This window comes from Carassius carassius, chromosome 23 (genome assembly GCF_963082965.1).
Source record: "Carassius carassius chromosome 23, fCarCar2.1, whole genome shotgun sequence".
NCBI classification, from domain to species: Eukaryota; Metazoa; Chordata; class Actinopteri; order Cypriniformes; family Cyprinidae; genus Carassius; species Carassius carassius.
In genome coordinates, this window is record NC_081777.1 from 30603706 (window position 1) to 30618800 (window position 15095).

The following is a 15095-nucleotide window of genomic DNA, read 5'->3' on the forward strand; positions in this document are numbered from 1 at the left end:
CTTTATGTGTTGCTTCTAGTGCATTATTATCTGTCACAATATTATTAAAGCCGCTTATATTTAATGGTATATGCTATAATTCTTAAAAAATGTATTGAAATCATCTTGAGTCACTGAAACGAGCGAAAGGTCAAGTTTAGTAAAAGAACAAATAAAACAAGAATATTGTATCTGTGCTATTGTCATCTCATTGAATGTGTGATTTCTGAAGACTTCCGTCCACGAGGTGACGCTGTTCCGCCGCAAACTTCTGACGACGCTGAACAGCGCATGCGCGAAGAAGAGCAGAAGCGCAGCCGCGGCTAAAGCTATGGCAGCTCATCTGAAGAAACGAGTTTATGAGGAATTCTCTAAAGTTTCTCAGGTGAACACATAAAACACGGCATATACTGATTATACAATTTAACATCATTGTGCTGGCCACAGGATATAATTATGATATTATACTGATAATTTTAGAATACAGGTAAAGCAGATGTAGCATTTAGCATTAGCGTGATTATTACTGTACCTGTTATTGTGTTTTTCTAATGACAAACAACCATTTATTAATTTATTTGTGTATGTTATTTGCTGTATTAAAAGTATTTGTAGTCAGCGGAACCTAGAAAAACAGTTTATACATTTTTTAAATGCACTTGTTTGTGCTTTTATTTTATTGTTTGTTTACTAACGCTGTCGCTTTTTTTTCTCGTAATGTTTTCGATTCTTTGTTTTCCATTTCTTTTATCTTTGAAGCCTGCAACAATATCATCTCATTGCCAACACTTGATAACGTTTGATAAGCAAACTCTCATTTTGTATGAAAGCAAACTCTCATTTTGTATGATAATGTAAAAAATTCATTACGCGAGTCAATGTTTTATGTGTTTCGTGGTTGTGTCTAAAACGTGTCACAAAATATCAGAATTAAAATAATCGGAGATGTCAGTCTTTTCTCAGTGTTCATATCAGGGCCTGTTGATCATGTTTTTGTTTTGTTATTGTTTTTTGCAGCAGGTGACTCTTGAGGAGGTTCCAGCTAAAAAGCTTCGACTGACCAAACCCAGTAAATCAGCTGCTCTTCACATAGACCTGTGTAAAGCCAGCAGCCCCACAGACGCTCTGCAGCACCTGCTGAACTTCGCACGCAAACCTGTGGAGGCTGAGAGCGTGGAGGGGGTCGTGCGCATACTTCTCGAGCATTATTACAAGGTACTGCAACACAACCTTCATGGCTGATACTCATATTAGAGGAGAGCAGGGGCGAAAGTACAATTTTTCAGGAAATAAAAAACTTAATTTTAAAGGATAATGTTGGAGACAGACATATATTTCTGCTGTGGCCAGTAACTCAGAAGTGTGGTCTATCAATACCAGGTGGTATTCTGTAGAAATGTAGAAAGACTTCAGTATAATTTTACTTTGAACATAAATTGCACATTTTTACTTTCGACCCCATCGGTTGGGAAGAAAGTAACACAACAATATAAGCCAATTTTTTTTCTTCTGTTTATATTAAGTAAACCTGACTATGACCTTGTTAATATGTAACTACAAACATATTCAATTACATTTTCATATTTTCATTTTAAATTTAAGTTTAATCAAATGTCTCAAAATCCAACTGTGCAAACTTGAATTGTTTAAAATATTTGTTATTTGCAGCTTCAATGTATTTTTATAAATAAAAGAAAAAATTCAACAGAATGATCAATATACACATTTTATTACATTAGCATAATATACATTCTAAACATAATTTAACAGTAGGCCTATTCATGTTTCCATCCAGTTGTTTTTATGCAAAAATAAAAAATGTGCTTTAAAACATCTGGAAACACTGCAAATTCATAGGTGGAGGTGTAAAAGGTAAGGTATGGCTAAAACCTAAATATAACTAAGGTAAATGCCAGAAACACCCTCTCATAAACATCTGGATGAAATCAGACCTCTGTCTGTCTTTCTGACCCTCACTCTTGACATATTCTTTTAGTATAATATGACATAAACATTTTTAATCAAATATGCATTACATAGAAATTCACAGTATAGCATGCACCGGACTGGAAACAATAGAAACACTTCTTGTCACTGAAGCAGGACAAAACTAACAATTGTTACAATTGTGAAACTCCTGACATTTAAACCCGATTTTCTTTTATGCTGAAAAACTCTGAAAATGCAAACTTTGGGATGTGTTAAAGCACTAAATAACCCGTAGATTGATCATTACTGTGACGTGTGAAACAAGAAAAACTAATGTGAAAAAATTACCGCTTCAATAATTTACTTTTTGTACTCGAAAACAGCTTTATGGACCTTACTGCGGGAAATGATGATGAAATCACGTGATATTTCTCAGCTCCTTGAAGGGTTGTGTGTTGAACATGCTGTCATAGCTTGGAATGCAAAAGCATTAAGAGGCTCTGATAAAATCTCTTTGTTACTTTCGTCCCACATTACTTTCGACCTTGCTCTCCCCCTCCACTTGCAAATTCTGTTAACTGTGTATATTATCTATTACTTCTATTAAATGTGCCCTATGTGTTTGTGGTAATGTGGTATACAGGAGTCCGATAACTCTGTCAGGCTAAAGATCGCTTCATTGTTGGGTTTATTATCAAAAACCCAGGGCTTTTCTCCAGACTGTGTAGTAGATGATGCTATCAACACTCTCAACAGCGAAAGTAAGTCTTTGATTTAAAGTGATAATGTTCTACTAGAAAGTTATGTGATTCTTAATATGAAATGCAATTGTTTTATTTAGTGTCCTAACTTAACAATAATAATGTCCCCGGATAGGTCACAAAAGTGTCTTTTATATAGATTGTCCAAAATATGAACAGCTCACTAATAAAACATAAATAAAAAATAAAATGCATTACTAATTTAGTGGAACTCTGAACTACTGATCAATTAGGTCAGCAGAAAAAAAAAACGTACTACTGTCAAGCACTTAATAATTAAATCAGTGCATATTACTTTGTTTTAATTGTGTGTGGAAATCAGATTTTTGCCTGTGTTAGAGTCCAATCAGGTTCTGGCACAGCTTCTAGACACTCTCTTGATCATCGGCAGTCAACTCCCAGACAAGATCGCTGTCATTCAGAGACTTATAGATGTGGCCTGCAAGGTGATTGTACTAAATAAGAAGATATCTTCCATTCCTGTAACAATGGTTGATACTGATTTAAGCAGTTCTTTATCATTCTGAATCAGAAATATTATTACAGTTGTTAAATATTTTACTTTCATGTCATATTTTCTTCTCAGCATCTCTCAAGCACTTATTTCGGAGTGAGGAATAAGTGTCTGCAGCTGCTGGGGTGTCTGGGGACGGTTGATAAACCTCTCAGTAAAGAGACTGATACAGGACCTGGAGCACAAACGTCTCCAGTACGAGACGTACAGAGTGTGATCAGTGACTTCTTCCAGGACCAGGACCCCCGCGTCCGCACCGCCGCCATTAAAGCCATGGTACATGAGCTCTGTGGAATAACTAGGGCCCTATGATTTCCGCGATGCAGAAAACGCAGACGGAATCGCGGAATCCAGTCATAAAAAACGGAATTTACAGTTTAATGTGGAATGTCACTGAATTTGTCCAATTTTGAATGAATTAATCAAAAGTAGGTCATTGCACTTACATCAAATCACGATATGGACTAATAGCTGTAAATATTAAGCCGGAAAAGTCTATTTAAATATGAATCCTGCATGTTCTGCGTGTCTGTGTTAATGAATGGAGCAGAATATTTTTAATGAGTAATCACACAACATTTCTTCTATGTTTTATTTTTAATAGTAAATCCCCTTTGTTTAACAAAAAATAAAGTTTGCTTAATTTTCAATAATTAAAAGAAAAATTAAATGAATGTTTTATGAAAAATGTAAATACACATACAGAATTTCTGAGGGGGGAAAATTTCATAAGACTATTTTAAGAAAAAAAAATAGAATAAATTAAGTTGTTTTTATGCATTTAAATAATTACACATGCTAAAACACAGAATTAGGTAACAATAAAACATATGGTGAAGATAAAATAAAACATTGCATAGGGCCCTAAACGTGTATTTTTTGTTAAACTTTTAATAAATTGTTGTGAAAATTTATGTGTTATGATTTTAATTAATTAGACATGCTTTTTGATTAATAAAATTAAATGTTACCATTAAAAAGGAGTTTAATAAATTAAAACGGGAAAAAAAATGTATCCAGAAAAACTTTAACGGAAAAAACGGAATTTTGAAAAAAATAAAACAGATTTCATAGGGCCCTAAATAACCACATGTTAAAAAATTCATTTAATGTTTTTTTTTTGTTTACTTTCATTTCTTCAAATGACTTCAGTGTGTTTTTCTTTCTCCCATCAGCTGCAGCTACATGAAAGAGGGATGAAAATTCAACAGACTATTTATAACCAGGTCAATATCAGCTATAATAAATAATCTTACACTACCGTTCAAAAGTTTAGGGTTGGTAAGATTTTGTTTTGTCTTTCAAAGCGGTTCACCAAGGCTGCATTTATTTGTTGAAAAGTACAGAATAGACATATTAGAAATGATTATTGTTAATAACAGTTTTCATGTGAATATATTTTTATATGTAATATATTTTTGTGATGCACAGCTGTATTTTCAGCATCATTCCTCCAGTCTTCAGTGTCACATGTTCATCAGAAATCATTCTAATATGATGATTTACTGCTCAGGAAACATTTCTGATTATTATCAGAATTATTACCATTTTTTTTTTAGGATTATTTGATGAGTAAAAAGTTCAAAAGAGCAGAAATGTAACATAAATTACTTTATTTACTGTCACTTTTAAACAATTGAATGCATCCTTTCTTGTGTGGGTCAATTTCTTTAAACAAAATCTTACCAAACTTCTTGAATGGTAATATATATTTTTTTATTTTTCATTGGACTGAGCATGAGATTACCAAAGAAATAACTTGCATATGAATGTGTGATCCCCTGGACAGGCCTGTAAGCTCTTGAGTGATGATTACGAGCAGGTTCGTTCAGCAGCGGTGCAGATGGTTTGGGTTCTGAGCCAGCTTTATCCTGAGAGGTACTCTCTCAGAGCCTTACTTTGTGTTTTGTTATATGTGCCCATCCTTCAAGAGTAAGTAATGCTGACTGCAGCCATTGTGTTCTTACCGCTTTCTTGCTTTCCAAGCATACACTGTTTGAAATGGTTATTTCAAATCAAGAAACTCAGAAAAGAAGTCTCTTGACACGGATTGAACATTGATTTTTCTTTATGCATGAACAGTATTGTTCCCATCCCCTCCTCCAATGAGGAGATCCGACTGGTGGACGACTCCTTTGGGAAGATCTGTCACATGGTCAGTGATGGCTCATGGGTAGTCAGAGTGCAAGCTGCAAAACTGCTGGTGAGTGTCGGGTGTGTTTGTAGCATGACCACACGATTAATTTCTGATTGACTCACCACTCCCTTTGCCATCCGTCTGTTTCGCTCTCTCAGGGATCAATGCATCAAGTCAGCCCTCATTTTCTGGAGCAGACTTTAGACAAGAAGCTGATGTCAGATCTCAGGGTATTTACACACAAAAAAATGATGAATGCAACATGCAAGAAATGCAAATGCAAAAACGTTACTCCATTCTATCTCAGAGGAAACGTACTGCTCACGAACGAGCAAAAGAACTGTACGCTTCTGGAGAGTTCTCATCTGGACGGCGATGGGCCGACGACGCTCCTAAAGAGAAAGTCGACACCTCGGGTGTAAATCTCATCGACTCTGGAGCCTGTGGGGCTTTTGTTCACGGCTTGGAAGATGAGATGTACGGTATGTATTTCAAAACACTGCCATTATTTATCTTTGAGGATATTTTAGCACTTTGTTATTCATTTGGTATCACTTTTCACAGAAGTGCGTATCTCTGCGGTAGAGGCGCTTTGTTCCCTCGCCCAATCCTCACCCAGCTTTGCTGAGAAGTGTCTTGACTTCCTGGTGGACATGTTTAATGATGAAATCGAGGAGGTGCGGCTACAGTCCATCCACGTGTTGCGGCAGATCTCGACTCACATCACGCTCAGAGAAGACCAGCTGGACACGGTCCTCGCGGTACTGGAGGTGAACCACTGAGCACAGTGCAAGCACGACTGATGTACAGTTAATCAAAATGCAACAAAATTGCAGTATGTGGTTATCAAATCACCAAAACTGCAATTTGATAATTCTTTGAATTAAATATATATTCGCTGTCTCTTTTGAGGGTGAAGTGTAGCACTGGAACTTTTTGCTCTCTGCAGTTTTTTGCATTTGAAAATGTATAAATTAAGTTAATATTATAAACGTATAAATATTAGTAGCATGTAGTCATTTCACTGTTATATTCTGCAATAACATAATATCATATTTTTTTTATTTATTGTATAGTGAAATATCACAATGGTAATATCTTTTAATTTTCTAAATTATAACAATAACAATAATCCTAACAGCATAAACGACAACAACGATAGTAATAATTGTTATTATTTATTATATTTATATATATATATATATATATATTTTTTTTTACTACAGTGAAATCACAGTAGTGATATTTTATTTCTTGATAATGTTTTTATATAGTAATAATATCAATAATCATCATAATAATAATAATAATAATTATTATTATAAAGTCATATTTAAATATAATAAAAAGGTTGTTTTTTTTTGCTACAAACAAGCAAGGCAAAACCTAGCACATTTATTTTTTTTTAAAACCAGAATATTTTCAGAAAACAGAATTCCCCCAATTATTCAGCCATAATATCAGAACTATTAATTGGCCGTTCATTGCAGGACTCATCGCGGGATATTCGCGAGGCCCTGCATGAGCTGCTCTGCTACACTAATGTGTCCACTAAAGACTGCATCCAGCTGGCGCTCGTGGAACTCCTGAAGAACCTCACCAAGTACCCGACCGATCGCAACTCAGTCTGGAAGTGAGTTCTAGTGACTGCTCCTGTCCGTTCTTCACTGTAAACCATCACCATCCTCAGTATTATTTATTTTTTTCTCTTGCATTCCAGATGTTTGAAGTTCCTCGGTGCTCGACATCCAACTCTGGTGCTGCCAATTGTCCCTGAGCTACTGAGCACACATCCGTATTTCGACACCCCAGAACCAGACATGGACGACCCTGCCTGTATCCTGCACACCTGACATGATAACATGTTAATGCATGTGACTTTTTACATGGGGTTTTTTATGGGTCAAAATTAAAAATTTTCTTTTATGCCAAAAATCATTAGGATATTAAGCACAGATCATGTTCCATGAAGATATTTTGTAAATTTCCTATCGTAAATATATCAAAACTTCATTTTTGATTACTAATAATCATTGCGAAGGACTTAATTTGGACAACTTCAAAAGCAATTTTCTCAATATTTAGATTTTTTTTTGCACCCTCAGTTTCCAGATATCTTAATAGTTGTATCTCAGCCAAATATTGTCTGATCCTAACAAACCATACATCAATGGAAAGATTATTATTTGTTTCAGATGAAGTATACATTTAAATTTCAAAACATTGACCCTTCTGACTGATCCTGGGCCACATTTAAGTTTTAGACTTTTGTGAACAGTGACTGAATAATACAACATAAGCAATTTGCTTTGAATACTGAATGGCACGAATGACACTGATCTTAATATTTAGGCTGAAATCCATTTCCAAACACTTGATTTCATGTGTTTATTTGCTGCTGAATCATTTCTGTTTCCCGTCTATTGAGCTGTAGATATTCACGTGTCTGTTCAGATGCTTGTTTTCCTGACCTGGGTTTGTTCAGACATCGCTGTTTTAGTTCTGGTCTTCAACGCAGCCAAATCCTGTCCCACCATGCCAGCACTGTTCTCGGATCACACGTTTCGGCATTACGCCTACCTGCGTGACAGCTTGTCCCACCTGGTACCACACCTCCGAGTGAGAAACCTGCCTGCATACCTCATACCCAGCTTTTCACTTGGTTTTTTGAGTATAATATACACTACCGTTCACAAGTTTTGTTTTTTTTAACTCATGTTTTTGGAAAAAGCTCATGCTTTGAAATTGCATGAAATTGATCAAAAGTAAAAAATAAAGACTTTGATCAAGTTAAAGCAATCCTGAGAAACTTAGCACAGTTTCTACAGCGGCTCAACTGTTTTAAACATTAAAAAAATATCTTGAGCAGCAAATCAGCATATCAGAATGATTTCTGAAGATCATGTCAAGACTGCAGTAATGATGCTGAAAATACAGCTGCTCATCACAGAAATAAATTACATTTTAAAATCTATTCATATAGAAAACAGTTATTTTAAATTTTGATTTTAATATAAATCTGTTATTTTATTTTGATAAAATTATTGAAGCCTCGCTGAGCAGAAGTGACTTCTTTAAAAAACATAAAATGTCATACTGACCCTCGTTTTCAACAGTGGTGTATGCTGTCATTTCTTTACATTCAGTTTTATTATCTTCCATATCTTCGGTGTTCGTCTCAGTTGCCGGGCAGAAAGCAGACGGCTGGTTCAGGTCTGGAGGCGTCCGGCGTGGGATCCGGGAGCCTGGAGTCGGCACAGAACTTCCTTCAGGACAGTCTCATTCGGGTCAGCGCCCTTCAGAACCTGGAAACACCCGGTGCTCAGGATCTGCTGGAGTTTACCATCAGGTACAGACCTTTAATGCACTACCACTTTATTAATTTAAGGTCTTTTAATGAAGTGTTTGTTTGATTTGTGTCACGTACAGAGATCTGCAGCGGTTGGGGGAGCTGCAGACGGAGTTGGCCGGATCTGCAGATTTCTGTGCCACATACCTGCACTGCCAGCTGCTGCTTACCAAAGTGAATACAGATATAATACACTTCAATTGCACAACTCCTGTTTTCTAAAGAAAATGTAAAACCCTAGTCATTATTGTTGTCACTGAATATAATTACATACACTACCATACAAAAAGTTGGGCGTTTTTATTCAACAAGGATGCAGTTGATTAGAAGTTACCGTAAAATAATTTATGAAAGCACAAATAAATGTTTTTCTTTTGAACGTTCTATATTTATCAAAAGAATTCTGAAAAAAAATGCATCAAAAAATATGAAGCAGCACAACTGTTTTCTACATTGATAATAATAAGAAATGTTTCTTGAGCAGCAGATCAGATTATTAGAATGATTTCTGAAGGATCATGTGACACTGAAGTCTGGAGGAATGATGCTGAAAATTCAACTTTGCATCTGAAGAATAAATTACATTTTAAAATGCATTAAAATAGAAAGCAGTAATTTTAAATTGAAATGTAATCTCTCAATATTACAGCTTTTTCTGTATTTTTGATCAAATAAATGCAGCCTAGGTGAGCAAAAGAGACTTAATAAAACTCTTGTAACTGTATTGATTAAAATAAGGCATATTATCCATAACTTAAATTTTTATTTTAAACCCAGGCACTTCAGGAGAAGTTATGGACCATGGCTGTGCCGCTTTGTCTTAAACAGAACGCCAAAGTTTCAACAGCCGCTCGACAGGTATCTCCTACCAAAATTAATTTGAACCTGAGTCATCCCACCAAACTTCCCCCTAAACTCCTTTGTAATGTGTGACAGATCCTGGATGAGACCTATAAGCTGGAGTTCTTGTACAGCGGTCTGGAGACGCAGCAGATCGCCACTATTCACAACGTCCGGCTGCAGGCGAAAGCATTACAGCTCATCCTGACGGCCCGATCCAAACAAGGGTCAGCACTGACTAATAAACCTTTGTGATGCAAGAAAAGTCTTGACACTGATCATATTTTTTCTTCCAAACAACAGGGTTGACCGTGTACTTGGTGTCTGTGAGAAGTTCCTGCAAGATGTGGAGTCATTTCAGAGGTAAAATCAATCGAAGATGATTAAGATCTCAATCTAAATACTGTTATGTATGAACAATCATTGAATGTTCCTGTGTTTCCATTCTCAGACTCTTCATGACAGAGTTGCCCCATTTTCAGGACAGTTTTGTGGAGAAACTCCTGGAGTTGATGCCCAGGCTGACGGCCTGCAAGCCTCTTGATCTGGTTAAAATCCTTCAGACCACACTGCGGCAAAGCAGATTCATCCATCTCAAACTGCCGGAGCAGGTTTGTGGATCTGCTTCAGGAAGTTCTAGATCGTTTATTTCCAAGTGCTTGTTGGAATATTTGTTTTTCTGTTTATTTTGCTTTGTCAGATCCACAGAGCGTCAGCGACAATTATTGAGCCGACTGGAGAATCGGACAACCCTTTGAAATTCACCTCTGGTCTGGTGGTGGCGTTAGACATCGATGCTACTCTTGAACACGTACAAGATCCACAGACGACAGTCAAAGTGCAGGTCAGAGGCTTTAACCTCATTTCTTTTCAGTTAAATAAAAACTTTCCAATCATTTGTAGACATGTTTCCCCATCCAGTCAATTCCTGACTGATGCATTTAAATCCCAACCTATGCATACTAATCTCATAGGATTGATTCCCATTAAATGCATGAAGTGATAAAACTTTTACCTGAATGCATTCAATTTGGATAAAAGCATCTGCCAGTTGCATAAATGTTAGTAATCCTTCATTGAAAATAGTGTTTTGTGCATAAAATGATTTAATAAAATCTTTGTACAATTCATGCACATTATTCATTTTTTCTTCATTGTCCCACAGGTGCTGTATCCAGATGGACAGTCTCACATAATCCACCCCAAACCTGGAGATTTCAGGACCCCAGGACCTGGACGTGTGCGACTGATCACGCAGGTTTATCTCTCTCATTCTGCCTGGACAGGTATGTCTTCTTTCTGAAATGTGCTTTAATAAACACTTGCACATCAAGACATCAGTTGTATATTTTTGGTTGATGATTATTGTGCAGTAGCTATTCTTTGTATTTTGTCCTGGAATAAAATAATGCTGTAAACACTATGACAAATCCGTCTCTGCTGGCAGCAAACAGCATGAACTCTTCACAGTTCCACAGATATAAATAGAACTGCATCCAGTCCAACAACACAGGAGTTATTTTATATCTGTGAGTGTCTGTGTGAGCAGCAGAATACTGAGGCTCAATACATTTCTGCCTTGGAGAAAATCAAAATCAGTGGGTTTTTTTAAATACATTTTCCTGCTCTTATGGACCTTTTACACATTTCCAGGGTTTGCAGAAACACAAGTCATCATAGTTGTGAAATATAGTGGAGAACAGAAACTACAGCAAATATAATTTTTGCCTTTCCACTTGCTGCAATAGTGAAAGAAAAAATCCACGATTGCATTCTATGACCTTACAAAAAAAGGAAAGGATCAGAAAAGAGAAAGCAGCTGTTGTTATAGAAACACTTTCTGTAATTTAATGCCAATGTAAGAAAACACAAAGTATAGTATTATAAATGTATATTATAAAAAATAAAATGAAAATATAAAGAACTTTTAATGATGTTAATAATTGTGGAAATGTGGCATTAGTCTGTGAGAAGGGTCAATTTTGCACAAGTCATCAGTGCTTGTTCTTTAAAAGAATATAATATTATTTTCATTTGAATGGAAAATTACCAATTTAGGATTATGCTGACTAACAAATTGCAGGAAGACGTCACCAAAAGATTTTTATATGCTACACTAACCAAAATACCTGGAAGTACTATGTAAAAACCATGGTACTTCTAACGTGTACATTTCTAGTAATTCTAGTAGTATCATCGGAAACCATTCCAGTCATTTTTATAAGAGAACAATCACAGTAGAATGCAATCTAAAGTGCATCACACATTTTTGTGTGTTTTTTTTATTTATTATTATTATGTTTAAACATTTAGTTACTTGAAAGTAAATATACTCTCAAGAAATAAAATAAAATGTAAAAAAAAAAAATAAAGTAACTTATTTTATTTCAGCTAGTTTCCAATACTGAATTTTTCATTTGTATTTAGTTTAACTTATGTACTAAAATAACAAACTAAATAAAAATGAAAAACTGCAAAAATTGCAAATGATTGCAAAAAAAAAATGCTACATTTAAACAGAAAAAAAAAGAAAATATAAAAATATAAACATTATTAAAAACTATAATAGTATGTCAGTGATACTAAAATAACTCTGGTGTTTTTACATTCAGAGGCCTGTCAGATTGAGGTGCGGTTGCTCCTGGCCTACAGCTCCAGCAGCAGTAAACAGTCTGTCTCTAAACCTGCGTGGAACGAGAGTATGGACGGCCTGCCCACCAGCGAGAGCTGCATCGAGGGCACAATCCACCTCAGCAAACCCGTCAAAGTCTTCATCATGCCCAAACCAGCTCGCCGCTGACCCGAGGAATTCAGGCAGTATATACATCAAATCAACAGCCAACACAAAATCAAGTGTTTTCAAATTTACGTTTTATCTGAAATAAATGCTTTGTTCATGTGTATCACTTGTGTGTGTGATAATGGTGTATATCTTCACAGCCTACATTCAGAGAATAATCATTTTTACCAATGGAAAAACAATCCTCCAGTAGTTTAGAGTGAAAATAAAGAAGCATATACTAAGAAAACAATGTTCAGTTGTAATGTAAGGCACTTTAAACAATCAATTAACTGAATTAGCTGGGTATGTTAATGATGTGATCAGCAGGTGGAGTGGAAGACCCCACCGACTTTAGCTCCCTGTCCCACCAGAGCATTATATTCTTTAACGGCCTGCTCGGTCTGAAAAAGCCTGATATCAACACCCTGCTTCTTCACGTAATCTAGGGTGGATGGAGGTACCTGAAACATAAAAAGAAGCTGATTATCTTATTTAAAGTAATATTTGCTGAATCTGCTGAAAGTTTTCTCACCTGAACATCAGAATTTGTTTCTTTATCAGAACAGATTTGGAGAAATGTAGCATTGCATAAGTGTCTCATCAATGGATGCTCTGCAGTGAATGGGTGCCGTCAGAATGAGAGTCCAAACAGCTGATAAAAACATCACAACAATCCACAAGTAATCCACAGCACTCCAGTCCATCAGTTAACATCTTGTGAAGTAAATAGCTATGTGTATGTAACAAAGAAATGTATAATTAAGATGTTTTGACCTTTAACTGTTGGTTCTGGCTTAAATATCCATAATATATCCATAATATAGCTTCCTCCAGTGAATAACTCATCTTGTCTGAATCTTTTAGAGGACAACAAGGGAGGACTTTTCCACTGGAGGGATTATGGACTCATATTTTACCCAAAAGTGACGGTTTGAAGTTAAAAAGGGATTTGTTTCTTTCAAATGCACAGCTTTGTCTTCTCCAGATGTTAACTGATGGACTGGAGTAGTGTGGATTACTTGTCGATTATTGTGATGTTTTTATCAGCTGTTTGGACTGTCATTCTGACGGCACCCATTCACTGCAGAGGATCTACTGGTTAGCAATTGATGCAATGCTATAGTTCTCCATATCTGGTGAAGAAACAAACTCATCTACATCTTGGATGAACTGAGGGTGAGTAAATGTTCAGCGATTTTTCATTTTTGGGTGAACTGTTCCTTTAAGGATTGCAATATTCAGATGTTGTACAGTGCTGATCAGCAAATTCACATGGTTACCTGTAGAGCTTCACTCATCCCTCTTCCTATGATCAGCATCTGCACTCCTTTCCTCAGGACCTCTTCCAGGTCGGCTGGCTGGACGCCTGGATAATGCTGGCAGGAGCATAGATGCAATTTAGACAGAACTCTAATAAATAACATTCAAAGCAGACTGGTTCAAAAACAAGAAAATATTTTGCACATTTTGGTCACTACTAGGTTAGTGTCCATACTTCTATTTTTGTTATTTGATAGTTTTAAAAGCTTTATTATTATTATAAAATGTAGAAAATAGTAGTAAAACAATTAGTAGATGCATCTTGCTACTATGCACTGACAAATAAAATAATGTAAATTATATTGGGCATTGCTGTAATGTAAAGGGTAAATTGCAATGTTTAGGAAAACATATCAAATTATATTTTTAATTATAAGTTGAGGATGACTTTACAGTGTGATCTGGTGTTCATCTTACATCTGTGCCGGTTTCACGCCAGTCCCATGCTCGGCTGCCACCCGGCCACACTTTACAGTCTTTGTAGGATGTGGAGCAACCTTTTACCCTTATGTGGCCCCAGGATAAAGAAGCAATTTCTGGAGAAGACATGATCAGCTTTCCTGTAAGAGAGTGGGAGACGAATCACATGCATTTATTAAGAACCATGATATTTTTAAATATCCTTGGGAGTGCCATGTAAATACATGAGTATTTTAAAACTTAAGTATTATGGTTTTGCTATTTGGCACCATTACTTTGTTGTAAGTGATGCAACTTTTAAAAAAATATATATTAATCTAAAATACAATTTAGAAACTATTAACCCAGCTTCGAAGCATTAGTACATGCATACAACAAAACATGCTTTATCTGCTTTAATAAACGAGGATTTTATTAATGCAAAAATTATATTTGTAACAAAAACAACTTTATAATTCATGCACTACACATTTAGAAACGATTAACCCAGCTTCGAAGCATTAGTACATGCATACAACAAAACATGCTTTATCTGGTTTAATAAACGAGGTTTTATTAATGCAAAAATTATATTCGTAACAAAAACAACTTTATAATTCATGCACTATAACATGTATTTCATTTATATTATATAAACTTGCTTGCCTCGTCCAGCAATTCGATCTTGCTTGTGTTTCGTGTTTCTCTTCGTGTGACGACGGGGCACACCCACCACATACGTCACTGACCAGCGTCAAATCAGCACACGCTTCAGCACTTTACGTTGATTGGCTGCCGTTCAGTGACGTACAAAAATCTAGAGTTCAATCAGTCAACGGCATGGCACTCATCCCCTCAACCGAGCTGCCACGACTTTTTATAAATAACATATTCATTATTATTACATATCAGGAGAATTGCATATGTAAACGTCATATCAGAAGCACTGTTATTTGAATAAATAAAATATGTAAGAACATTGTATTACATGATTATAATCAATTAATAGAATGTTGTTATAAAAAATATTAACTCACTATCACTTTTTATTATCCATCCCGGTAATGAATAAACACACGATATGT

The 15095-nt window shown here is 35.7% G+C and overlaps 2 protein-coding genes across 3 annotated transcripts in view; one reads left to right on the forward strand and one right to left on the reverse strand.

Moving 5' to 3' along the window:
- Positions 1-212: 212 nt before the first annotated feature.
- On the forward strand, positions 213-12412 carry ints4 (integrator complex subunit 4). 2 transcript variants are annotated; one of them, XM_059506943.1, is made up of 23 exons: positions 213-364; positions 997-1194; positions 2552-2669; positions 3009-3115; positions 3256-3459; positions 4359-4409; positions 4973-5061; positions 5266-5386; positions 5479-5550; positions 5628-5802; positions 5885-6090; positions 6811-6953; positions 7041-7156; positions 7806-7939; positions 8503-8669; positions 8750-8843; positions 9447-9527; positions 9606-9736; positions 9813-9872; positions 9961-10120; positions 10210-10353; positions 10675-10795; positions 12122-12412. In XM_059506943.1, the coding sequence occupies exons 1-23, from the start codon at positions 311-313 to the stop codon at positions 12307-12309; spliced, it is 2934 nt and encodes a 977-aa protein (XP_059362926.1). In that variant the 5' UTR covers positions 213-310; the 3' UTR covers positions 12310-12412. The 2 variants fall into 2 exon arrangements, with proteins under 2 accessions (XP_059362926.1, XP_059362927.1); XM_059506944.1 differs by having other exon boundaries at positions 229-364; positions 1000-1194.
- A 62-nt stretch (positions 12413-12474) lies between these two features.
- aamdc (adipogenesis associated, Mth938 domain containing) overlaps positions 12475-15095 on the reverse strand; it is a 407769-nt gene continuing 405148 nt past the window's right edge. Inside the window, exons 2-5 of the mRNA XM_059506951.1 lie at positions 14677-14705; positions 14029-14171; positions 13572-13667; positions 12475-12752 (exon numbers count right to left, since the gene is read on the reverse strand). Of these exons, the coding sequence (XP_059362934.1) occupies positions 12612-12752; positions 13572-13667; positions 14029-14160 (369 nt within the window). The 5' untranslated portion in view covers positions 14161-14171; positions 14677-14705 and the 3' untranslated portion in view covers positions 12475-12611. The remainder of the gene's footprint in view (positions 12753-13571; positions 13668-14028; positions 14172-14676; positions 14706-15095) is intronic.